This window comes from Chiloscyllium punctatum, chromosome 15, assembly GCF_047496795.1.
Source record: "Chiloscyllium punctatum isolate Juve2018m chromosome 15, sChiPun1.3, whole genome shotgun sequence".
Taxonomy (NCBI): domain Eukaryota; kingdom Metazoa; phylum Chordata; class Chondrichthyes; order Orectolobiformes; family Hemiscylliidae; genus Chiloscyllium; species Chiloscyllium punctatum.
The window spans coordinates 14892641-14918817 of NC_092753.1; the positions used below are offsets into that span (position 1 = coordinate 14892641).

Here is a 26177-nt window from a genome sequence, read left to right on the forward strand (position 1 = left end):
TAGGGTTGGGGAATGGGTCTGGGTGGGTTACTCTTCAGAGGGTCGGTGTGGACTTGTTCGAACGAAAGGCTTGTTTCCACACTATAGGGATTCTATGATTTGGTTGCTGATGTGCTGTGATGATCTTAAAGCTTGTTGCACATCGATAAATCAGAGCCTGGCAGCAGAATGAGCTTCAATGATAACCAACTAAGAATAAGTGATATCAATTTGAACTTCCACAGCAAGACTCATTAGGTTTCACATTGTAATGTTGAAAATGCAGCAGTCACTTTGTGTGGACCTTGCTCCCATAAAAGGCAATGCGTTAGTGAGAAGATAATCCATTTTAGTGATGCTGGTTGAGGGATAAATAATGGTGAGTATACAGGTGATAACTCCCTTGCTGTGATTTCAGATAGTGTCATTGGTTACTTTCCATCCACTTGAGAAAGTAGAAAGGACCTTTGTTTAATCAGTCATCCCAAAGACCTCCAGGAGTGGAGCAACCTCTCAGTATTTCCATTGTAGTCACCCCAGATTGTGTGCTCAAGTCTGTGGGGTGGCATGTGAATCCATAACTTTGGCTGATACATTAAAACCTGTATAGTATCAAAATAATTCTGATTCTCTTTTTGCACTATTTAAAAGTGTGTTTAAATTTTTAATTTTGTGAAGTGACTCATATCGAAAAAACCGATTCAAGCATGTATTCCACCAACACTCCAAGCACTGTTGGGTCTTACGAAGGTGTTAGATTCTCGCTCCTTCAAACTCAGATTTTTGACATTGATATCACAGTCTGCACATCTGTCATTTGATTTGAGTTTAACAATGAGCACCATTATCGTGTCATCAAACTGCAAAATGTCTGCCAATATGATGTGATGAGCTTTCAGTCATCAGTAGTGATGGATACGTATCGATATTTATAGTATGCTGTTTATGTCTGCTGTCCCTTCTGCCAACCAAAATGAGTGTTTGGAGATGACGTTCTCTTCCTAGCTGCAATTTTAAAGTGATGATTTTTAGCATGTATTTATGTGTAATTCTAAAATATATAAAAACACCTCCGGGCCAAACGTGGGCACATAGCACTAGTTTAGTTTGGGATCATGTTCGGTGTGGACTAGTTGGACCGGAGGGTCTGTTTCCATGATGTATGACTCTAAATCTAAAATATTTTCCTTTGCAGCTGTACCCAAAGGGAAATATGATAGCTGTAGGGTTTGAAGATGGTGTTATCAGGATCTTGGAAATCTATAACCCACAAGGTCTTGCACATGTTGCTGGCCGATCAGAAGTTGGTGAGATTGAGTTTCGATTAAAACAGGCCTTGAAGCCACACACAGCTGCTGTCACTGCTATTGCTTATGAACATAATGGAAAAATGCTTGCCACAGGTGTAAGTATGTACATAAAACATCTTTAAAATGCATTGATAGTAACTTGGGACCTGAACTGTTCCATTACTCTGTCCAACCGCTAATCTGTCTGACTGTGCTCTCCACTGTTATCTCATTTCATGGCTCATGCTGTTCTTCTGTATTCAGACTCCTGCACCTTTCATTGTAGCTATGCTGCAGAGTGCCTAATCAGTTACTTGCATGGTTGCAGGCACTCATCTTAACCAGTACAATCCTTCAGATTTCTTCCACTCTGCCTGAGCATTTCTTCTGCAGTAAAAGAAATCTCAGATTCTAACTCATGAAATAAGTAGTCACTCCCAACTACCCTCATAATGCTTCTGACGCTGAGTCAATCCGAAAACTACGCATTTCATGTGTACACAAACTTGATTGAAAACTCTCACTGCTGAAGGGAAGACTGTCTAATCAAAACATATTTTGAAACAGGATGAGATAAAAATGACCAAAGAAGGCCTTTATTTGAAAAAAAACCTCAAAATATACATTTGCTGTGATTTGGAATATGCAATCTTGAGATTTTAAAATTTTATCTAAGCTCTTACATTGGGAAATTATTTATAAGTTGATTTATTGAAGGACAAAGTAGATTAAAAATAGCCAAATGAAAGTTGCTTACATTTTTCCTGTCATCATCAAATAGCAACATGGTCATGACTTGATAAACTGTTTTCGTGCTTTGATTGATGGAACAATGTTCACCAGAACACTGGGGATCACTCACCTGCGCGTCTTTAAAATCGGACCTTTCAGTCCACCGAAGCAGCCATGTGAGGCATCTGTCTAATATTTCATGCAAAAGATGCAGGGTGACGCCTTCAGTAGGGTACTTGAAGTGCCAAACCTGGATTTTTCTACTCATGTTTCTAGAATGGGCCAAGTAATTCACAACCTTCTGACTAAAGATGAGTGTGCTATCTGTTGAGCTATGGCTGACACACCTGCAGAGCTACAACAAAAACTATTTGCATTATTTGCACTAATTCCATAATATTTCATATAAGGGTTAGCAAACTACAATTTAACATTAATAGTAAGATCCAATTAAAAGCAATACAGTCGGCATCGTCAAATCTATGCCGACTTAATGTGGAAAATCCATAATTACTTCTGAGATAGAGATTTAGAGTGACAGGGTATAATAACAGCGTAATACATGCCCTCTGATAATGTTCATAGTCGGTTGCATCATACACTATATTATGTATTAGATTGTGCAGTGCTGCTCGGGGCATTAAATCCTTTTCGAATGAGTTCAGAGTTTAGACTAACCCTTCAGGTCAAACTATGACCTTACTTACCTTGCCTGAAGTGTGATTGGTGGGGAAATGCAAACCTAAATTTTTTTACAGTGTATATATTCGATTAGTGCCATTGTTTCGTCATTTGTTCTTGCAGTGTGACAAATGAGAAACATTCCCTATAGACTGGATTTTTTTGTGATCCCCACTGATGGGTTTGAAGGGGAGCTGCCTTCCCACTGCCTACTCACCTGCTTCTGATTGGTCTGAAATCCCACAGAGAGAAGGGGAGACATTAGGCAGCCTGCCCCTCCTTGGGCCTATTGACCCTCCTAAATGACCAATTAATTGGAACTTGAGGACCTCAGCCTGGCTGCTACTGCTATTTTCCTCATGCCAGGTAAACATCTGGGAACCTGGTACTACCTTCAGAGTTGTGGTATTGGTATCCTTAGAGGGGCATATAGGAGACCAAGGTCATCCTGCACTTTATTGCTGTCTGTTTCATCCTCTTGAATTCAGCATAGTCTATCTACTGAATATACATACCTATATACTGTGCTCGTTGAGACCCCCAACTACAGTCTTTACAACGTTCATTGACATGTTAAAATTGCCTGATTTACCAGCAGTTGTCAGTGCTGCCTCTGCTCCTATCAGACCAAAACTGCCAGTCACCAAATTAGCTACAGCTCTCTAAAATCGGACTGGCTTTAATCCATATCTTAAACCAATTAACATTGCTTCAGTTAAATTTGCTGTGGGCAGCCATGGGAATCACAAGTGAGCTGTCAACGTTTAAATGTGGGGTGGATTGTGGTGCCTTGTTAAATTCAGCCTTGCCTTGTAGCAATTTAAAATTGGTTACAATGTTTCTTCTTCCCTTAGAGCACAGACAACACCGTGTTTTTCTTTCTAACTGGGAATAAATATACGCCAGTGGGATTCATCAGTGTACCAGGACCAGTTGTGAGCTTGGAGTGGTCTCCACCAACCCATGTATGTATCTTGCAATATTCTTTTATGGACTGAAATGAAAAATTGATTCTATGTGGCATTGTTGAACATGTTTTTCACCTATAATTTCCAGTGTATCAAATGGGATTATACAGTTTATGCAAATAAGACATGGGAAATATTGAATTATTTTTTAACAGTCAGATCCAGATTACTGTGAGATTTTGGAACCATGCTAGAGTAAAACACCTGACTCAATCAACCAGGAAGTGCTATGGAAGATCCTGTCAAAGGCCGGCTGTCCAGAGGAATTCATCAACATCTTCCATCTCCTCCATCCTAAGATGTTGGTGATAGTCCTCACTGATGTTAACATGACAGAATCCTTTGAGGTCAAGACTGAAGTCAATCAGGGATGTCTCATAGTTTCCCCATCTTCATCATCACAATTCTTCAACTTGTAAAGAACAAGCTTCCAAGTGGGTGTTTTGTTTTCTCAGATTTCAACTAGTTGAGGTGTAAAAGGTTTTCATCCATCCTGTAAACAAACACTGACCTCGCTTGTGGAACTTGACCATGTGGATTGCAATGTCATCTCTACTCTCTGGGAAGAAAATCTTCAAGCTTCGCTTAATGACTCTGTGGAACCATATCAAAGAATTGGCCTCAGCCTCAACCTCAAGAAGACTCAAATCCTTTATCAATTTATCCCAGGTCAAGTTCTGGTCCATCCCTCCATTAAGATCAATGGAGAAATTTTCCCAAACGTGAAACATTTTCTTTACCTTGGAAGCAACTTCTCTTCTAAAGCTGACAACGGAGTGGAGATTTGGCATCTCATTAAATCTGTGAATGCTGCCTTTGGATGTCTAAAGATGAGAGTTTTCAATGATTGTGACATCTGTGCTGATACCAAGATCCTTGTGGATAAGCGATCCGAACTGTTCTGACTCTTATATATGGCTCCGAAACTTAGACTACATATCGACAACATCTCAAGACCCTTGAGAAATTCCATCATTGCTGTTTGAGATAGATTCTCCACATCAGCTGGTAGAACAGGTGTGCTAACCTCAGTGTCCCTGAAACAGCCAATAACACAAGCATCGAGGCCACAATCAACTAAAACCAACTCTGCTTGGCCGACGATGTGTTTAAGATGCCTGAATTTCAACTGCCAAGTAAATCTTCTTCGACAAGCTCGAGGAAGGCACCTGAACGAGAAAAGGATAAAGGAAGTATTTCAAAACCTCCATGAAGGCTTCCCTCAAGAAATGCAATATACATGTTGATGCAAAGGAGACCCTTGTTCAGAAGAAAAAAACTGACTTGGAGGAAATGCCTGTATGAAGGGACACAATGTTTTGAGAACACCTTGGCAAGAGGAAGTATGAAAAAGGAACTGGAAAAAAGAATGTCAAGCATCCCAAGGCTGAGGATCATTTTCCACCTTCAGGAAAACCTGCCAAATGTGAAGTCAGATATACAGCTCTAGGATTGAGTGCATAAACCACACAGGAATCCACAGAACCCAGGACCAGTAATATGGAATTTACGTCAGTGGGCAATCATACTCATTACTGAATGTGCCAACGATGACAATAAAACAGTTCCTGTACGTGTGCATATATCTCTATGTGTGTGTTTGCATGCATATTTCTGTGTAGTTGGGAATGCATATTTGTATTTATGGACTTTGCAGAAAACTGAAAGATATTGAACCATTTGGACACATTAAGGGAATCCATTTGGTTTCTTGGAAATGATTTTAACAATTTAATGTAGGCTATTCTACCTGCTGATCATTGAAAGTCAAATGACTTTGGAAAAATAGCCGAGTAAAGCTTTTGTAAAGATAAAATGGGGTTTATTGCATATAATGGCTCAAAAACCTGACTTTGAACAAGACAATGGGGCCTCTGTGCTGATGGCTGCCTAGCAACCCTTTCAGGATTTGATTTCTGTGTCACAAACCTAGGGAGTCTAAGAGAAAAGTCTTCCAAAGATGAAAGTAGTCGAATAGCGTGGTGCTGGAAAAGCACAACTGGTCAGCCAGCATCAGAGGTGCAGGAATGAAGGGCTTATGAAGGGCTAAGGCCTGAAATGTCGATTCTCTTGCTTCTCGGATGCTGCCTGACTGGCTGTGCTTTTCCAGTACCACACTCTTTGACTCTGATCTCCAGCATCTGCAATCTACACTTTCTCCAAAGATGAAGGTAGGCTGCATGTCTCAGCTGAAATTCTTGGGAATCTGCCAACATTTCCACATCTTAGTATTTTGACTACCTTGTAAACTCTGAGAAGCTGTACTATGACACTATAATCCAGCTTGATTTTCTTTCAAACTGAAGGCTTGTTTGGAGAATGTTCCATTAAATTGAGGTTGTCAGTAATTTAATTTTATCACCTAGAAAGCTGATGTATTGTGAAAATAAATCAAATCCTTTTTAAAATTATTTTTCATACCATTGGCATTAAGCTTATTCATCTTTTGACCATTTTCAAATATCATCTCTGCAAATTTTTTTGTTGTCTTTTGTGCTGTACGAGTTTATCTTTGTTAATGATAAAAGGGGATACAGTTCTATTCTGGATTGTAGCTTGTCAATCAGTGTTGGCACTTATTTCTACGAGTGAGTTTTAGCTCAAAGTAAACAGATCGTTTTGAGCTTGTTAAAGACGTCTATTGAAAGTCATAAGAACACAAAGGACAGTTAACAGGAAAAAAATGTAATGATTAAGATTTGTCTGGGGTAGCATAAAACAGTGCTTTCAGATCAAATGTAGTGTGTGATATTCGGTTCCCTTGCATTCAATGTTATTAAGTATTTAGGTTTGTGCATAACATGGAGCCTATTTTGTATTGGCTAGTTTTGCACTACTACCTGAACTGAATTTTTAGACTGACCTTCTCTGTCTTTATGTGTGCAAATATCACACACAATTTAATTTTATGTCCTTGTTTAATATTTTCTTTCCTTGTCTATTAGGAGAAAACTATGTTACTCATATTTTGTGAAAATGGTTATGTGGTTCAAGCTGCATATCCAGAACTAGAGGAACTAGATACAACATTAACATTTGAGATTCCCCTTCCGAAGCAGTATTTCCATTTCAAGAGCATCAGGTCGAGTATTGAGGTAATTTTTGCATCATCAGTTATACCTATTAAGAGCCTGTCAAACTATCAAAATAGGGCTAATTTGCTAAGAATATCCCAATGCACAGGGCGGTTAAACAGGTTGGCATGAAGAAGGTCCTTCAACTAATGTAAGGGGTTGTTACCCTGAGATCTGGCACCCGCCTCTCAGAAATTTAAGGTTGTACAGTTTGTAATATTCCATGTATTCAATTTTACATTTTATCTATTATCTGTAACCATTTCAAGCATCCAGTAGTTACGATCTGTTGGACACAAGTTTGGCACAATACCAGCTTGTGGGTGAAGAACTAGTTGGGTAGATAAACGAAATGCAGTAATTATAAAACATATGAAGGCTGAGAAGGCACTCGATAACATTGTTCTTAGATAAGACTATTCTTAGACAAATTATGTTTGTGTGACAAGAGAAATAAGAAAGCATGGATAGAAAGTTGTTTTAGAGTCAGGATTTCAACAGATAGGGTAAATAAATATTCAGATTAAGGAAAGGTTTACAAGTGACTCATTCCAATGTTGAGAGCTTGATGGAAGCACTTGTCATGAAAATGCATGGTATGTTGTTATTTGGAACTTGGGTTCTGCAGTAGAGTCATAGATTCATAGATTCAAATAGCATGGAAACCGATCCTTCGGTCCAACTCATCTACGCCAACCTGATATCCCAAACTGACCTAGTCCCATTTGCATTTAGCCTATAACCCTCTAAATGATTCCCATTCATGTACCCATTCAGATGCCTTTTAAATGTTGTAATTATACCTGTCTCCACCACTTCCTTATTCCATACGCGGATCACACTCTGCGTAAAAAAGTTACCCCTCAGATCCTTTTGAAGTCTTTCCCTCTGACCTTAAACCTATTCCCTCCAGTTTTTGACTCCCCTACCTTGGGAAAAAGGATAGGACACCCCAGTCCTCTCCTTCCACCCCAGCAATTGCTGGATACAGTCCATCATCGTCCACCATTTCCACCACCTATAGTCAGACCCCACCACCAACGAGTTATTTCCCTCCCCACCTCTTTCAGCACTCCGAAGAAACCATTCCCTCCACGAGTTCCTTGTTAGGTCCACACCATTCCCCTCCCCCCCCCCCCCCCCCCCCCCACCCCATCAACCCACCCTCCACTCCCCATACCTTCCCTTGCCACTGCAAGATCTATAAAACCTCCGCCCACATCTCCCACCTCACCTCCATCCAAGGCCCCAAAGGACCCAAAGGATCCTTACACATCCGCAGAGCTTTTCCTGCACCTCATCTACTGTGTCCATTGCTCTCGATGAGGTCTCCTCTACATTGAGGAGATAGGATGCCTACTTGTGAAATGTTTCAGAGAACATTTCTGGGGGACACGCACTAAACAACCCCACTGCCCTGTGGCCAACCACTCCAGCTCCCCCTCCCCCTCCCACTCCGTCAAGGACATGCACGTCCTGGGCCTCCACTGCCAAATCCTAGCCACCTGATGACTGGAGGAAGAACACCTCATCTTCTGCCTTGGGACCTTCCAACCATACGGAATCAATGTCGACTTCACCAGTCTCTTCATCTCCCCTCCCCTCACGATATCCCAGATCTAACCCTTCGACTCAGCATTGCCCATTTGAACTGTCCTACCTATCCATCTTCCTTCCCACCTATCTGCTCTGAATTATCACAATCACCACCCCCCATGTTCATCTACCTATTGCATTTCCAGCTACCTTCCCTCTAGCCCCACCCCCTCCCATTTATCTCTTAGCATCCTTGGGCCCCCACCCCAACATTCCTGATGAAGAGCTTATGCTCGAAACGTCAAATTTACTGCTCCTCGGATGCTACCTGATTGGTTGTGCTTTTCCAGCACCACATGTTTTGAACCTGATCTGCAGTCCTCACTTTCTCCCACCATGGGGAATAGAGCTTATAATAATTGTTATCAAAGAGGCAGTCTCCCTGTCACAGTCTAGGATAACAGTCTAGGATTTGGGGTGACATGATGGCTCAGTGGTTAGCATTGCTGCTTCACAGCACCAGGGACCCAGGATCGATTGAGTTTGCGCATTGTTTCCATGTCTGCATGGGAATGCTCCGATTTTCTCTCACAGTTCAGAGATGTGCAGGTTGGGTGGATTGGCTATGCTGAATTGCCCATAGCATCTAGGGATGTGCAGGATAGATGGGATAGCCATGGGAAATGCGAGGTTACAGGGATAGGATTGGTCTGGGTGGGATGCTTTTAGGAGGGTCTGTGTGGACTCCATGAGCCAAATGGCCTGCTTCCACACTGTAGGGATTCTAGGGGTGATGAACCGAATAAAACTTCACGGGTCAAAGGAAGGGCCGTACCTGTGACCCAATGACATTCCTGGCCCTCTGTGCCTACCAACCCTTGGTCATCTGAACTGTTTTTAACTTAGCTCATGAAAGCTTCAGATCTTCTGTATTCCTCAGCGTTGTCTACCTCTTCCACTGGCAATGCTGATGTGTTAGAATTCCTGCTCCTGATTAGTCCAGCACCATCAAGAACCTACCAGCCTTCGGACACAGAGGCAGTCAATTGTGAGGCTGCCAGTGGTAGAATTGCTAACCAGATCCAATTGACAGACTTGGCATCACTTTTTGTCTTGAAATTGGCATCCTGACACCTCCTGTACACTCATCCCTCTTCTGTTTAATTACTTTATTGGCCAGCATTTATTTCCCATCCTGAATTGCCTTTGAGAAGGTGGTGGTGAGCTGCCTTCTTGAACTGCTACAGACCATCAATGTTATTTCTCATTTGCATCATTTATGAATATTAAGGGACCCAGTACACTATTGCACATTGGGCTTAGGTTACACAAATAGCCTTCTATCACCACTCTCTGACTCCTGTCACAAAGCTATTTTTTTATCCATTTTGCCAAGATATCCTGGATCCTATGAGCCTTCACTTTCTTTATCAGTTTCCCATTTGGGACTTTGTCAAAAGGTCTTGCTGAAATCCATATAAACTATATCAACTACCCTACCCTCATCCAAGCACTTGGTCACCACCTTTAAAATCCCACCAGTTTTCTTAGACATGACTTCCCTCTGATAAAGCCATGCTATCTCTCTAAACTGCCTCTGCAAACTGCCTCTGCCTCAGTTTAATTTTCTCCTTCACTATTTACTCCAATAGTTTCCCTACCACTGATGTTAGACTCAGTATTTGATAATAAACTGAGACTGTAACCTTTCTACTCATTACATTTCTGTCTACTTTGTTGCAATAGAGAAATGCAGAAATTGAGCGGAGGCAGAAGATAAAGGATGAAAAAGAGAGAGAAAAGCAAGAAAGGCTCAAAAAAAAGAAGGAAATGGCAGAAGAGAATCCAGAATTGGCTGCTGAGCAAGAAGAAGAGGAGGAAGAGGAGGAAGAAGAGGAGGAAGAGGAGCCACTACCATTGATATTTATTCCTCCTGAACCAAATGCCATATTATGTGGTTTCTACTCAAATCCGGGGTGTTTCTGGTTATCTGTGGTAAGTTCCAAAAATCATAACAAATTAATATTAAAATAAATTCCTAAAATGAATGATGCTCATTAATTAAACATTCACATACTAGAAAAGACCTTCCAGAGGGTCCAGAGAAGTTTTACTAAAAATGGTGCCAAGGATAATGAGATTCTTTTATAGCGAGAGACCTGTGAAATAGTGATAGTTCTTCTTGGAGCAAAGGAGGTTATTGAGATATTCAAATTGATGAGTAACTTTGATAGAGTAAATAAGGAGAGATTGTTTCCAATTGCTGAAGGATTATTTGGTCATGCTATTCTTTCAAAGAGTTGCCACTGTCATTAGAGGCTAAAAGGCCTCTTTCTCTACCATAAGATTCCATGAACTACTGAAGAAGGGTCCTGCCTGAAATGTCGACTCTCTTGCTCCTCGGCTGCTGCCTGACTTGCTTTATCAACTCTGACTCTCCAGCATCTCATTTTCTCCCATTAACTGTAGGCTGCCATGTGTGGTAGAGAGTACAGATTGTGATGTTAAATGCCGGTTTAGTGCACAAATTGTCTGCAGGAATAGTGCCAGAAGACTGGAGGATAGCAAATGTGGTTCCCTTGTTCAAGAAGGGGAGTAGGGGTAACCCTAGTAACTAGGCCGGTGAGCCTCACTTCTGTTGTGGGCAAACACTTAGAGAGAATTGTAAGGGATAGGATTTATGAACATCTGGATAGGAATAATGTGATCAAGGATAGTCAGCATGGTTTTGTGAAGGGCAGATCATGCCTCACAAACCTTATTGAATTCTTTGAGAAGGTGACTAAGGAGGTGGACGAGGGTAAAGCAGTAGATGTGGTGTATATGGATTTTAGTAAGGCGTTTGATAAGGTTCCCCATGGTAGGCTACTGCAAAAAATACGGAGGTATGGCATTGAGGGTGAGTTGGAGGTTTGGATTAGGAATTGGCTGGCTGGAAGAAGACAGAGGGTAGTAGTTGATAGTAAAGGTTCATCTTGGAGTGCAGTTACTAGCTGCACTTGCGGTGTTCCGCAAGAATCTGTTTTGGGACCATTGCTGTTTGTCATTTTTATAAATGACCTGGAGGAGGGGCTAGAAGGTTGGGTGAGCAAGTTTGCGGATGATACAAAAGTCGGTGGAGTTGTTGACAGTGAGGAAGGATGTATCAGGTTACAGTGGGATATAGATAAGCTGCAGAGCTGGGCAGAAAGGTGGCAAATGGAGTTCAATGTGGATAAGTGTGAGGTGATTCACTTTGGTATGAGTAACAAAAAGATAGGGTACTGGGCTAATGGTCAGATACTTGGTAGTGTGGATGAGCAGAGGGACCTTGGTGTCCATGTACACAGATCTTTGAAAGTTGCCACCCAGGTAAATAGTGCGGTGAAGAAGGCATATGGCATACTGGCTTTTATTGGTAGAGGAATTGAGTCCGGAGTTCTGAGGTCATGTTGCAGTTGTATAAGACTCTGGTGTGGCCGCATCTGGAGTATTGTGTGCAGTTTTGGTTGCCATACTATAGGAAGGATGTGGAGGCACTGGAACGGGTGCAGAGGAGGTTTACCAGGATGTTGCCTGGCATGGTAGGAAGATCGTATGAGGAAAGGCTGAGGCACTTGGGGCTGTTTTCATTGGAGAAAGGAAGGTTTAGGGGTGACTTGATAGAGGTGTACAAGATGATTAGGGGTTTAGATAAGGTTGACCATGAGAACCTTTTTCCACGTATGGAGTCAGCTATTATGAGGGGGCATAGCTTTAAATTAAGGGGGGTAGGTATAGGACAGATGTTGGGGTAGATTCTTACTCAGCGAGTCGTGAGTTCATGGAATGCCCTGCCAGTAGCAGTGGTGGACTCTCCCCTCTTTATGGGCATTTAAATGGGCATTGGATAGGCATATGGAGGATAGTGGGCTAGTGTAGGTTAGGTGGGCTTGGATCGGCGCAACATCGAGGGCCAAAGGGCCTGTACTGCGCTGTATTTTTCTATGTTCTATGTTCTATGTTCTAATTGGACCTCACTGGTTCTGTATTTTTTTCAGTTTGCACATTTTTTCCAATCAGCTTGTTCAGAAATGTTATTACGTACCTCAGGAACACGTGGGTCTTGAACCTGAGTCTTTTGGTCCATGGGTAGGAACACGACCACTGTGCCACCAGAAGACTTGATGGGTCCTCTTCTTTTTAAACCTATTTTTCTAATCAACCTGTTCAGAAATACAATTGTACACCTCTGGGGCAGGTGAGACTAGAACTTGGGCCTTCTGGTTCAGGGATAGGGATATTACTACAGGGCGACACGGATCCTGTTAATGCCCTCTTTTAATCATTTCCAGCTGAACATGCACGTAGTTGCATGAGGGATCTTCAGCTGGTCCGATATAAAGGGATCGTCATGGGACTTCCGAATGAGGTTATTTTTGACTTAGTTGGTGAAGACTTTATGGAAAATCCTTTGCTTTTCTTTGGTATTTTGAAAATTGTTTGGATTTTCAAGGTAGTGTTGTTTGGTTTTGACCAGGCAGAGTTGGAAAGGCTGTCAGGGGAGAGCCTGCTTTCAGTCATCATAACAATACCTGCATTTCTCTTGGACCCCCACAGCATAATTTGGAGAATAACACAGACAGCAGAAAAGAAAGCTGTGTGGAGGGGGATCAGAAGGAAGGCTGTCAATCAAATGCGTACCCACCAAGTGTCTTCAAATAGCATTTACCCTTGGTTTACCTCAGCTGGGGGGGGTCCTACTTGGAGATGGGGAATGATACCTCTTGCTGTAACTGAATCTGTAACTAGTCACACAGCAGAGAAGTGTTTACTGTGTGCACTAAACTAACCAGTTTCCAAGCTGAGATGAGGAGAGAAGTATTTGGAAAGGAGATGGCATAATCTTTGTGATGACACTATCTGCCGCCTGCATTTGATAGAAGATAGAAAGATGAGATTGAAATGGGATTTGAGGAGGATATAAAGCAGGATCAAACCGTCATTTTGGATATGCTCATTAATTCTAAAGGCAAACAGCTTGAGAGTTCTATCCAAGTCTTGCTGAGACTTTCCTGCAGATTTCTGTATCCTTATTGCAAGCTGTGTATTATGCAAATCACATTTGTATCTAGGCCCCCTGCTGACCATGCACTCAGTCAACGATATATTTTAATTGAAGGCCACATTCATGTCAATAAGTAGACAGCTGAGAATTGTTACTTGGCTCAACAGAGCTGACATTATTATCTCCCAGATTTCACAAGATCTAATCACATGTTTGCTGCACTGAGTTTCAAAATGGGGATAGGAAAAAATTACTGCAGATTCTGGAATCTGTACAGAAAACAAAAATGCTTGAAATCACAGCAGGTCAGGCAGCATCTGTGGAGAGAGAGCAAGCTAACGTTTCCAGTCTAGATGACTCTTCATCAGGGCTGCCTGACCTGCTGATGTGCAATATTTTTTGTTTTCAGTAGGGATTCCAGCATCTGCAGTAATTTGCTCCTACACTGCGTTTGTCGACTGCCACGTCTGTTCAAGGAATGCCCACATTGAAGACATTTTGCTCTTCCCAGCTTTGAAGAAGAATCATCTAGACTCAACATGTTAGCTTTCTTTGACAAAGGTCCTCATGGCAGACTGGTACAAAAGTTGAAATCACATGATATCGGGGTGAGTTGGCAAGATAGATACAGTCAATGGGTAGGGGTGGAAGGACGATTTCCGGAATGGAAGGTTGTGACTAGTGGTGTTCCACAAGAATCAGTGTTGGGACCTCTGCTGTTAATGGTCTACATAAATAATTTGGAGGAAAACATATTTGGTCTAATTTATAAGTTTGTGGATGATACAAAGATTGATGGTGTTGTGGATCGTGAGGAGGATTGTCAGAGGATACAGCAAGATATAGATCAGTTGGAGGCATGAACAGAAAAATGCAGATGGAAAATCCCATCATGGGAACAATAGGTGGTGACAATTTCTAGGAACTGGCCATGAGGAACTGGCTGAAAATGTGTTGCTGGAAAAGCACAGCAGGTCAGGCAGCATCCAAGGAACAGGAGAATCGACATTTCGGGCATAAGCCCTTCTTCAGGAACTGGCTGCCAGGCCAGAAAAAAATCCACTGAGTTCACATAGATGACCAAGGTCAACAAATACATGTTCAAATGACACTGCCTATTTGTCCATTTAATAAGATTATGGTTGATCCGATTTCAACCTCAACTCCACATTCCCACTTTCCCCCAATAATATTTCTTCCTTACCAAGAATCTGTCTCTACCTTGAAAATACTCAAAGGATTCTGCTGTCATTGCCTTTTGAGGAAGAGCATTCTGAAGATTCGGGACCTTCTGAGAGAAATCAGGACTCATGTCTAACATTCACTTCATACTCATACGTACGACAATGCTACTAGGCTCATAACACCTCTCAGAACTTCCACACTCCTCAAGCCATATAGTTCTAGCAGTCAGACCATCCAAACCCATTGCCACACTCTGTCTTACAGAATGAGATCATGCCTTTTGACAGAGGGCAACAGATATATGCAGGGCATAACTTGTTTGCATCTCCTGAGCACAGTGGAGGAGAATATATTCCACAAAGGTGGACACTAAAACCTCTGATTTGCTTTCACTCCTCTTTCAATTCCAAATCTACTTTTTTGTATCACGTTATGTGGTTAATTGCTAATTGGAAGTTTAAGTTGTCTTCCCTGTTTTGAAATCACAGCGGGTCAGGTAGCATCCGTGGAGAGGGAAAGAACAAAGAAAAATTCAGCACAGAAAAAGTTCTTTGGCCTTCTAAGCCTGTGCTGACACATTTAGCCCTTCCATCCGAAAGCTGTCTTCACTTACGAGGTCCGTATCCCTCAATTCCCTTCCTATTTATGTGTTCATCGAGGTGTTTCTTGAATGCTGCTATTGTGCCTGCTTCCACCACATCCTCTGGCAACGTATTCCAGGCACTCACCACTCTTTGTGTGAAGACCTTGCCTTGTACATTTCTCTTAAACTTTCTACCTGCATCTTGAACCTGTATCCCCTAGTAAATGACCCCTCCACCCTGAGAAAAAAACCTCATACTTTCCACTCAATTTATGCAATTATCTTATAAACTTCGATCAGGTCACCCCTCAACCTCCTGCGTTCCAGTGAAAAACAAATCCATTCTGTCTATCCAACCTTTCTTCACAGCTAAAATCCCCCATACCAGGCAACATCCTGGTTAACCTCTCCTATACTCTCTCCAAAGCATCCACATCCTTCTGGTACTGTGGTGACTAGAATTGTATACAATATTCCAAGTGTGGCCTAACTAAAGTTTTATAAAGCTGCAGCATAACTCGTGTATCCTTTTACTCAAAGCCCTTCCAATGAAGGCAAGCATGTGGTATGCCTTTTTTAATGACCTTATCTACCTGCTCTGCTGCCTTCAATGATCTGTGGACCTGCACAACCTGATCCCTCTGCATATCAATACTCCTAAGGGTTTGCCATTCACTGTATAATTTCCACTTAGACTTGACCTTCCAAAATGCATCTTGATTTCTGTGGAAATGAGGGGCAAAATTTTATTTGTGGCTTACTGTTCCCAATAGTAGAACCAGAAGTGTGTGCCACTTTTGTTCTCTTGCTTAATTCTGTTGCCCACTTGACTATAAATAAAATATATTTACTTACAAAGTGGCAGTGGAGTGTATGGAAACAAGTCATTCTGCAACATGGAAAGCTAATCAGTGGTGAATTCCACCATACGCTGACAATGCTATAGTACAACTGGGTTATAAAGAAGGCTTCTGATTAAATACAGAGGCACTACATTACAGCTAAGCTACCAAGCTCAGACATGCCTGACACACTACTAAATTGGAGGAGAGAGAGAAAAGTCAAAGCCCTGTAGCTGGCCAAGAGGGTGCAGCTACAGCATGTCTGAACAGTTCCTAGAAGCAGTGACAACCAGTGATAATGGCCAGCATGGCTTCTCAAAAAAGATGTCATCAGGCAGAGGCTGCAATATTGCCAAGAACCAAAACAATGTTCACACCAGCTATCTGGTGCCTGAAATGCTTCCGAGGAGAAAGTGAGGACTACAGATGCTGGCAATCAGAGTTGAGAGTGTGGTGCTGGAAAAGCACAGCAGGTCAGGAGCATTCGAGGAGCAGGAGAATCGATGTTTCGGGCATAAGCCCTTCATCAGGAATTATGCCCGAAACATTGATTCTCCTGCTCCTCAGATGCTGCCTGACATGCTGTGCTTTTCCAGCACCACACTGTCAACTGAAATGCTTCCTGGTCAAGTCTTGGGTTCCATTCTCAGGGGTTGAGCAAAGGAATAACCTCAAGTCGTAGGCCGAAAGCAGGATAGTGCACATCAAAATGGCAACGACCAGTCAGACTAATATGTTGAAAAGAATATTGCAATGTTCAGCAAGATTACAAGCTTCAATAACTTATTTATAGTGTTAAAAATCACACAACACCAGATTATAGTCCAACAGGTTTATTTGGAAGCATTTGCTTTCAGAGTGCTGCTCCTTCATCAGGTGGTTGTGGAGAATAAGATCATGAAGAATTCCCCGATTCGGAAGAAACACTTCAGCGATACAGGACATTCAGCCTCAGACCTTCGGGTCACCATCCTCCAAGGCAGACTTTGGGACAAGCAACAATGCAAAGTGGCTGAGCAGAAGCTAATAGCAAAGTTCGGTACCCATGAGGATGGCCTCATCCGGGTCCTTGGGTTCATATCACACTACAGGTGACCCGATCCAGGATACATTCTCACTCTCTCTCTGTCTCTCACACACACACACGCACACATGCAGACCCTCTCTCATACACAAACTCTCTCATATGCACACACATACACCCCCCTGCACTCACATCTACACATTCTCACAGACACATACCCCATCACGATCACACACACAAACTTACACACAGACTCTATCACATGCACTCACACCCACACGCACACACTTACGCTGTCGCTCCTACACATACACACATACAGGTTTATGGGGTGAATTTGTTTTTTCATAATTACATTTTATTTTGCTTAAAAACTGCATGAGTCCACGTAAAACTCTGTAAAACTATACAGAGGGTTTGTCAGTCTGACAGAGCATTGGGACACAGACAGACTTCACAACTATTGTTTAAAAAGCTAAGCTATTTTGAGATTGTACTTTAAAAGTTCTGGGATTTACATATCAAAGAATAGAAACCAGCTTGTCCCATTCTAAAGGATGAAAGATTTGATCTAAAATTGTTTAATATATCACATCTCCATGACACTGGACTCCTTCAGCTATAATACTGGATTAGTGGTGCTGGAAGAGCACAGCAGTTCAGGCAGCATCCAACGAGCAGCGAAATCGACGTTTCGGGCAAAAGCCCTTCATCAGGAATAAAGCTTTATTCCTGATGAAGGGCTTTTGCCCGAAACGTCGATTTCGCTGCTCGTTGGATGCTGCCTGAACTGCTGTGCTCTTCCAGCACCACTAATCCAGTATTTGGTTTTCAGCATCTGCAGTCATTGTTTTTACCTCCTTCAGCTATAAATTCTATGACCATGATCTTATTCTCCACAACCACCTGATGAAGGAGCGGTGCTCCAAAAGCTAGTGCATTCCAAATAAACGTGTTGGACAATAACCTGGTGTTGTGTGATTTTTAACTTTGTCCACCCCAGTCCAACATTGGCACCTCCAAGTCATTACTGATAGTGAAATAATATTAAATGAGGCCTCATTAGATCAGGACTTATTACTTGTCATTTAATGAGACTGAAGTTACAGAATTCTGTAATGCAGAGATCTGGGAGACATTGTACATCAATGTATATGTATTACAAGTATAAACCCAATATATGGTAAAACGTCACTGACATACTATCTGCATCTCCGCATACTGTCGAGAAACTGACGTTTTGTATTCCACTTACCTCAGTGTGTTATGTTTTTTTCCACATTTGTAGGATCCATCAAATCCACTCAACCCCACTCCCATGCAGGCCTCTTTGCCACTTTCAATCTTGAACATTAAGTCTTTCAGCACCACATTCAAGGTACCTAGAAGTCTTCACTGTGGCCTATTGCTCCATTTGCAATTCTCTTCATTCCAACAAAGCCTTCCTGAAAAACACCAGGCACTCCCCTGTCCTGAATGCAGCTCCCCTTTAACAAGTACAGGTTTGAAGTGAATTGTGCTAATAACTCACACACCTGGGCCCCCTATATACATCAGTACCTGCTTCAATGGGACTGGGTAGAATAATTGGAGTAATTTGGTCCCTGGAAACTGAGGGTTAAATTTTGTGGAAAAATAATACAAACCACAGTTGTATTTCTTAGAATCTAGCAGTTAAGTGCTAACTGGTGAGCCACCATGCTGCCCCTATGAAGATATAATTAAAAGTTTAAAACCAATGGTTATCATAGAATCCCTACAGTGTGGAAACTGGCCCTTCAGCCCAACAAGTCCACACCGACCCTCTGAAGAGTAAACCACCCAGACCCATTCCCCTAAACATTTATCCCATATTTAACCCTGACCAATGCACCTAACCTACACATCCCTGAGTAGGCAAACAGGGTGCAGCAATCTGTTGATTGGAGATCCAGTTTCTGTTTCTGTATTTAATTAAAAGATTTGGAACGTTAAAAGTGTTTTGCTTGGCAGCAAAATTAAGCTCACATTGAGGGTGAAGTAGCTATTTTTTGAAGGACACAAGGAGCTGGTCTAATTCAGTATCCCTTTTTCATTTCAAATCTGGATTTCACTTGAGGTGAATTGAAACTTGGACCACCCATTACTCCATAGATAGGAGCTGGATAGTGAGGTCCAAGGGATTTTCAAGGTGACATTGGTCTCTTTCTAGGATGATGGTTTTGTTATTATTGGGGTTTCATTATCAGTCTTCTGTGGGATAGGTTTGGCGCAGCCGTCCTGGTTTCCTTGCCGAACCATTTTTCTTTAACATCAAAATTCACCCAATTTACATGATTAGAAATCCAACTTTGATTTCACTAAATGTGCTCTTTATATCCAGAGTGGCAGAGGGATTGGTGATTAGAGAATCCAACATCAGATTAATAAGGCACTTAATGTTGCTACTTGGTCACCATTAATTTTCAAGAAAAGCCAGACTCATTTTGAAGACCTGGATCTTGGTTGGTGGTGATAAGACTGTGGGTGAATGGGATGAACAGAGGGTTTTTTTATGTAGAAAGGATTGTCACTGTCAGAAACATTTCAGGTAGGATGGTGGCAGAGTTTTATTAGAATAAATGTGACTGCCAAGAACAGTACCTCTAGATGTAGTGTTTTATTAGATTAGATTAGATTACTTACAGTGTGGAAACAGGCCCTTCGGCCCAACAAGTCCACACCGCCCCGCCGAAGCGCAACCCACCCATACCCCTACATTTACCCCTTACCTAACACTACGGGCAATTTAGCATGGCCAATTCACCTGACCTGCACATCTTTGGACTGTGGGAGGAAACTGGAGCACCCGGAGGAAACCCAAGCAGACACTGGGAGGACGTGCAAACTCCACACAGTTAGTCGCCTGAGGCGGGAAATGAACCCGGGTCTCTGGCGCTGTGAGGCAGCAGTGCTAACCACTGTGCCACCGTGCTGTTTTATGATACATTTAAATTTGGAAGATGATGTTCCATGAAGGCAATAGTATCATCAATTATAGGAATGAATTAAGTATTCTGTGGGCTAACTGTAACAACAGAAAGTTATCAACTATCCAGCTGTAAGATGGACATGCTGGTTCCTTGACCTTAAGGAAGACCATTGTGGTGATCTCAGTGTTCAAGGTTTTCCCTTTATTAGATATACCTTGAGGACTTATATTACCATTGCCTCCAAATCACCTTTGTACTTAACAATTCCCAGTTTTTAAATTCACAAACACAAAAGCATAGATTACTGGAGGAACACCGAAAGCCTGGTAGCATCTGTGGAGAGAAAGCTGAGTTACCATTTCAGTTCAGTCACCCTTTTTAATTCACTGTTGTCCCTGAGATGTTACGTTCGTGTTTAATGAGCTCCATTTGCAGTGTAAGACCATGAGAACTGTCAGAAGGTTTTCGATGAGTTTTATAATTGATGTCCTTCTACCTCAATTACCTTTTTTATGTACAATGTTTTTGGCCTAGGCAGCTTTGACCGGCTGACAGCTGTGGTTATGCTGTGACCTGGTGCTGAATGAGATTTGTGTTGCTGTGGTGCTTGATCTGAATGCTTTCAGTCAATGGGTCTGATGTTGGCTGGTAGTAAGAAATTGAATGGTCATTTCCTTTTTCAATGTAGAGTTTGGTGATGTAGCCCTAGAAAATGAATATACTTTTAACTAAGACTGAAAAGGGGCAGGGGATCCTGGCCTTTTTAGACTCTAGGAGAGACAGTGAAATTTGCCAGCAAAATCAAGCTGCTTCTTGGTAACAGTTGAGAATGGGATTGGGGTAGAACACGGGCATGAATAGAGAACTAGTTGGCAGATTAAAAAGAAAGCAAAGAGTAAGAATAAATGGATCATTTTCTGAGCAGCAGTGAGTGGACCAGTGGAGCACCACGGGGATCAGTGCTTGGACCCCAGCTGTACACAATATATATTAATGATTCAAATTAATTACCTAATATAATATCTCCAAGTTTGCATGGGAAGGTAAACTGTGATTTGGATATGTTGAGTGAGTGGGCACATACATGGCAATGAATATAATGTGGATAAATATGAGGTTATCCACTTTGGTAATAAAAACAGGAAGGCAGATTATCTGAACTGCAATTAGATTTGGAAAGAGGGAGGTGTGATGGGACCTGGGTATCCATATACACCAGTCGCTGAAATTAGGCATGCAGGTGTAGCAAACTGTAAAGGAGACAAATAAAATGTTGGCCTTCATAGCGAGAGGATTCGAGTACAGGAGCAGAAATGTTTTGCTGCAATTGTACAAGGCCTTGGTGAGAGCATAACTGGAGTATAGTGTGCAGTTTTGGTGTCCTTATCTGAAAAAGCATGACTAATGTATAAATGAGACTGAATAGGTTAGGACAATGACACTAGCATTTAGAAGAATGAAGGGAGATCTCAAAGAAAGCTTTAAAATTCTATTAGGACTAGACAGGGTAAACACAGGAAGATGTTCCCAATGACTGGTGAGTCCAGAACCAGGGATCACAGTCCCAGGATATGGGGTAGGCCATTGAGGACTGAGATGGGGAGAAATTTCTTCACCCAGAGGGTGGAGAGCCTGTAGAGTTTCCTGCCACAGAAAGCTGTTGAGGATAAAACATTGAATGTTTTCAAGAAGGAGTTAGATATAGTTATGAGTTGCGTTTCTGCCGGGATCTCCAGTTTCCTCTCACAGTTCAAAAGATGTGACTGTTGGGTGGATAAGCCATGTTAAGTTGCCCATAGTATCCAGGAATGTGCAAGCTAGGTAGATTAACCATAGGAAATGCAGGATTATGGGGATAAGGTGGAGGGATTGGGTCTGGATAGGATGGTCTTTGAAGGTCAATTGCAGATTCGTTGGGCAGAATGGGCTCTATCTATTCTGCAGCAATTCTACGAATAGGACTAAAGGCATTGAAGGATATGGGCGAAAGCTGGAACAGGTACTGTGCAAGATGACCACCATGATCAGAGCTGAAAATATGTTGCTAGAAAAGCGCAGCAGGTCAGGCAGTATCCAAGGAGGAGGAGAATCGACATTTCGGGCATGAGCCCTTCTTCAGGAAGGGAATAACAACAGTGAATGAATTTTGAATTTTTTGGGCCAGTCGTGCTTTATTGTGTTGACAAACTCTGATGTGTCTTTTTCAGGCTGGTTATGATTGCGGATATCTTTACCATTGTGCGTTCTCAGATGAAGAGAGAATTAATGAGGATGACATCATTGATAAGGAAGAACCATTTGCTTTCTTACCCGTTGAAGATGCAAGTGAAACTTCAATCAGACAAATGGTTTTCAAGTAGGCCAGTTTACATGCTATAAAAAGATTTGGCTGTTAAATGTATGAGTGTTTCAGCATCTTAAAATGTGTAGCTGAAAACTACATAGTATTTCAACAATGATCTTACTACGATTTTATATGGATTCACAACTTCATTATTCTGCATTAACAGCAACATTTATTTACCCTTTTTTAACACCAATTCACAGAAGAAGATATTTAGATGTTCTTGGCTAAAGAAATTTTTGTAGGGGCTCTTAGAGTGGGTGAGAGAAGTAGGGGTAGGCAATTCCAGAGCTCAAAGCATTTCTGCCACTGAAATGGATAATTCTGTGACAATATGAATATAGAGTGCAGATGAAAATCAGGAATTGGAAGGGTCTTAATCGGTTTTAGGACTGGAGGAGATTATAGAGGTGAGGCCATGAAGGGATTGAGATCTAGCATTCTAAGTGGAGGCATTTGAGACCAAGAGTAGGGGGGCAGTGGATGAACAGGATATGAACACCAGAGTTTGAGATGACTTCAAATTTATGAGACGTGCAAGGTAGGAGGCCAAACATAGAACCACTGTCGATGTCTTGGTTGAGCATTTTAACTGCACATAAATTAAGACAAGGGGAGACCGACAATATTGGTGGTTAGAAATAGATGGTCTTGATGTTAGAGGGATGTCAGATTGGAAACTCAGCGATTAATCTTCACTACTAATCTCCTATTTGGTACCTTGTGAAGTTCTGCATAAAGTCTGTATCTGATGCATTTCTCCATGCATCATATGTATCACCACTTTCTGAATATTTCATAGTTTCATTTCCTACAACAAAGGTATACTTTTAATTACCTGTGGTAGTTCTGTTAGTTGTGTTAGTTCTTAAATGTGGTAACTACAGTGATGTTAACCAATTCTCCAGCACACACCTACTGACAATAGAGTCCTGATATCTCAGCCCTAGAGTCTCCACTCTGTCTTCCCCTCCTTTCTCTTAGGATCTTTGAATATATTTCCCCTTTTTCTACTCAATTTGCATTTCCTAAGCTCTCCCTACTCTTTGCTTCTACTGCTTCTCTGACCCGAAGGGAGAAAACATTCGGTAATATTTGAAGATCTCAATCATAAAAATATATCAATCTCATTGACATTTTTTAATCACCTATTTCTATTCTCTGATTTTCATACTTTTAGTATAATCATTTGAATTGTTTCCAAATCCCTTCTAACTTTATGATTAATTTACTGAATACATCTAGTGGAGTTCTTACAATGTTACCTGTATGCTGCAGACTTGTGGATATTGAGAACAGGTTGACCATTTAAAAGTTTAAATATCCATTAAATAAACATAAAATAGTGCAAACACCTGACTGCTCACCAGTGGTCAATTATGTTCTTTATTTTGTGGTGGTTTTCCAATAATTCAACATTTTAAATAAAATTAATCTCTGATTTTAAAGTTTGGCATTCATAAAATTTAAGAAAAAGAATCTGATTAGAGTGATAAGGCCAAATGATGTGTGCCCTCAACCAAAAGTCTCACTGCCAGATGTTCTTCTCTTTGGTAGTTGAAAAGAACAATGGTTTTCTTTCTCCTTATTGGCTTCAGACTGTCACTATTTCTCCTTCCTGCTGACTGAATCTACATTGTGCTTCCTGTTCCTGATGACAGCACTCTTGCTCTTTGTATTGGTAGGATGCTTAACCACATTATCAATATTTACTGATAGTGCAAAGATGAATTTGTCAAAATGCTATTGGGGTGTATGAGGGATTTCAGAAATAGATCATCAGTGTGGGCAAATAGATGGAAACCGCCATTTAATATTGAGAAGTACACCATGATAGATTTTAGGAGGTGAAGCCAGTAATGGGAGCACATTCAAAAGAAGGATCTTGAGGCACTGAGACTGAGGTTCAAATCTATAACTTGCTGAATATAGACAGATACTCTTCGGATAAAGAATGTTAGCACTTTGGATTCTAAAACTGTCATAAAGTGTAAGAACAAGTGTTAATGATAAACTACCCATGAAGGTTTAGGGATTTCAGAAAAGTTCATTTTCCCTTTTCCTATTAGTTTAAATATAATATCAAGTCAAGGGGACAGCTTTATGTGCATCAGTAGTGATGCAGTTGATGAAGTTAAGTGATCACGCATAGGAAACCAGAGAATAAAAACACTTGGATATTCTATACTTTCAATTTAAAATTTAGGCAGTGAAATAAATGATTATGATTGGTATAAGACAAAAGTTCATGATAAACAATTGTATTTTTTAAAACTTTGTGGAAGTCTTCCTATCAAGGTAACACTTGGTATTCTCAAATATAAAATTAGTTGCTTGGGTCAATGAGAATGTTTAACAGTAATAATGAAGTTACTGCACCATAACAAATCTGGTCATTCAGTACTGTATAACTTATTCAAGGGTTTTCACAACCAGAGTGAGAGTACCATTTTGTCTTCCTGGAGGTGGCAAGAAAGGCAAAAAGTTGGGTGAGTTTACCTTGGAGAAATACTCACACACTTCTCACCCACCTCACAGTAAATAAGTGCTGGGTGAGAAGGTCCAATGGGAGTGCCATTGAATGTATTACAGAAAGAATAGATAAGCTATATTTTGTGATCTTGATGTCTAGCCTTTCTATGATCACACTGCTGTGAGACAAGGACATGCAACTGCTCCAAAGTTGCTCACTTGCTTTTCTTGTTTTGTAGTTCAGAAAGAAGCCTTCTGTTTTGTGGGATGGAAAATGGAGCTATTCGTATCTATCCTCTCTCGTTCAATGATTATGATCTGAAATCCATGCAAATATTCTGGAGCCTGAGTACACATGACAATGACAATGGGCACATCAAACGAATCTGCATCAGTTATGATGATCAGTTTTTGGTGTCATGTGCGGCTGATGGTAACATCTTTGCCTTCAGTATACTTCCTGAGGAGGATATTGCTCAGTTGTTGAGAGGAAAACAAGCACGAGTGCCATCTCCCAGGGTAAGCATAACGTAATCAATTGTAGATATACACTGGGGCTCATAATCTCAGTATTGAACTGAATATTCTATATGAAACAATTTTCAGCCTAAACAAGTGGATTTTTAGTTCACTATCACAGAAGAGAAACAGTTTTTATAAGGCTTGATCCCCAGCTTTGTTTCACTTTAGCTTAGATTATCAGTACTGCTTCCCAGTCTTACCTGCCAAACACACAGTGTATCTCCTAGGTTTTCTGTTTATTTCCAGGAGAAAGCTTATAAGATCAAATCAAATTTGTTCTCTTTTAATAGGTAATTGAGTAGCTGCCCTGTTAAAGAAACTACTGACTACAAAATTATGGGCAATCGTATCAAAGTTGCAACAGTATCTGCTTGCATTCATACGTCACCATCTCAACAGGCTTTAGCCATGATATGTGGCTAACTGTCCACCTCATGTTAATACATTCTCTTTGTTCGTTGAAGTTTGAAGTGAGTGGAAAGACTGGTGGAATGGTGACTTAGGACACACGCAAAAATAGCACCTCCATTTCATCCCAATATAAGGTACATCTTTTTGCAACCCCTAGGGGGTTGTAATTTTAAGTGCCTTTTTAAGCGTGGATGATTGTAGAGTTGAATAATTGAGTGCCATGAATAATAGGACAATTCATTGTGTAAAGTTGTTGTATTTGGAATAGTCTAGACTGATATCTCCTTGATATAAAAAAAACAATGCATACATGGACATCCTTTACTTCTCAAATTTCATTGTTCCTAGTCCTTTCCTTTGAGAAATGTTTCCAAATGTTCCAATTCCAATAATACCTCAAATATTTTGCTCTCCTTCAGTGTCGTTGGGACAAAATTCTGGAATTCCCTCCAAAATGTCATTTTAGGTCTACCTACAGCACATGGACTCTAAGCGGGTTTAGGAAAGCAACTTACCACATCATTTAAAAAGAAATGGACAATAAATGCTAGTTCAGCT

The 26177-nt window shown here is 41.2% G+C and overlaps 1 protein-coding gene across 1 annotated transcript in view; it reads left to right on the top strand.

Moving 5' to 3' along the window:
* The window catches only part of LOC140485955 (cilia- and flagella-associated protein 44), a 226664-nt gene that overhangs the window by 121072 nt on the left and 79415 nt on the right, over positions 1-26177 (top strand). Inside the window, exons 14-19 of the mRNA XM_072584397.1 lie at positions 1175-1384; positions 3536-3646; positions 6595-6744; positions 10006-10254; positions 22078-22226; positions 24926-25205. Coding sequence (XP_072440498.1) covers positions 1175-1384; positions 3536-3646; positions 6595-6744; positions 10006-10254; positions 22078-22226; positions 24926-25205 — 1149 coding nt within the window. The remainder of the gene's footprint in view (positions 1-1174; positions 1385-3535; positions 3647-6594; positions 6745-10005; positions 10255-22077; positions 22227-24925; positions 25206-26177) is intronic.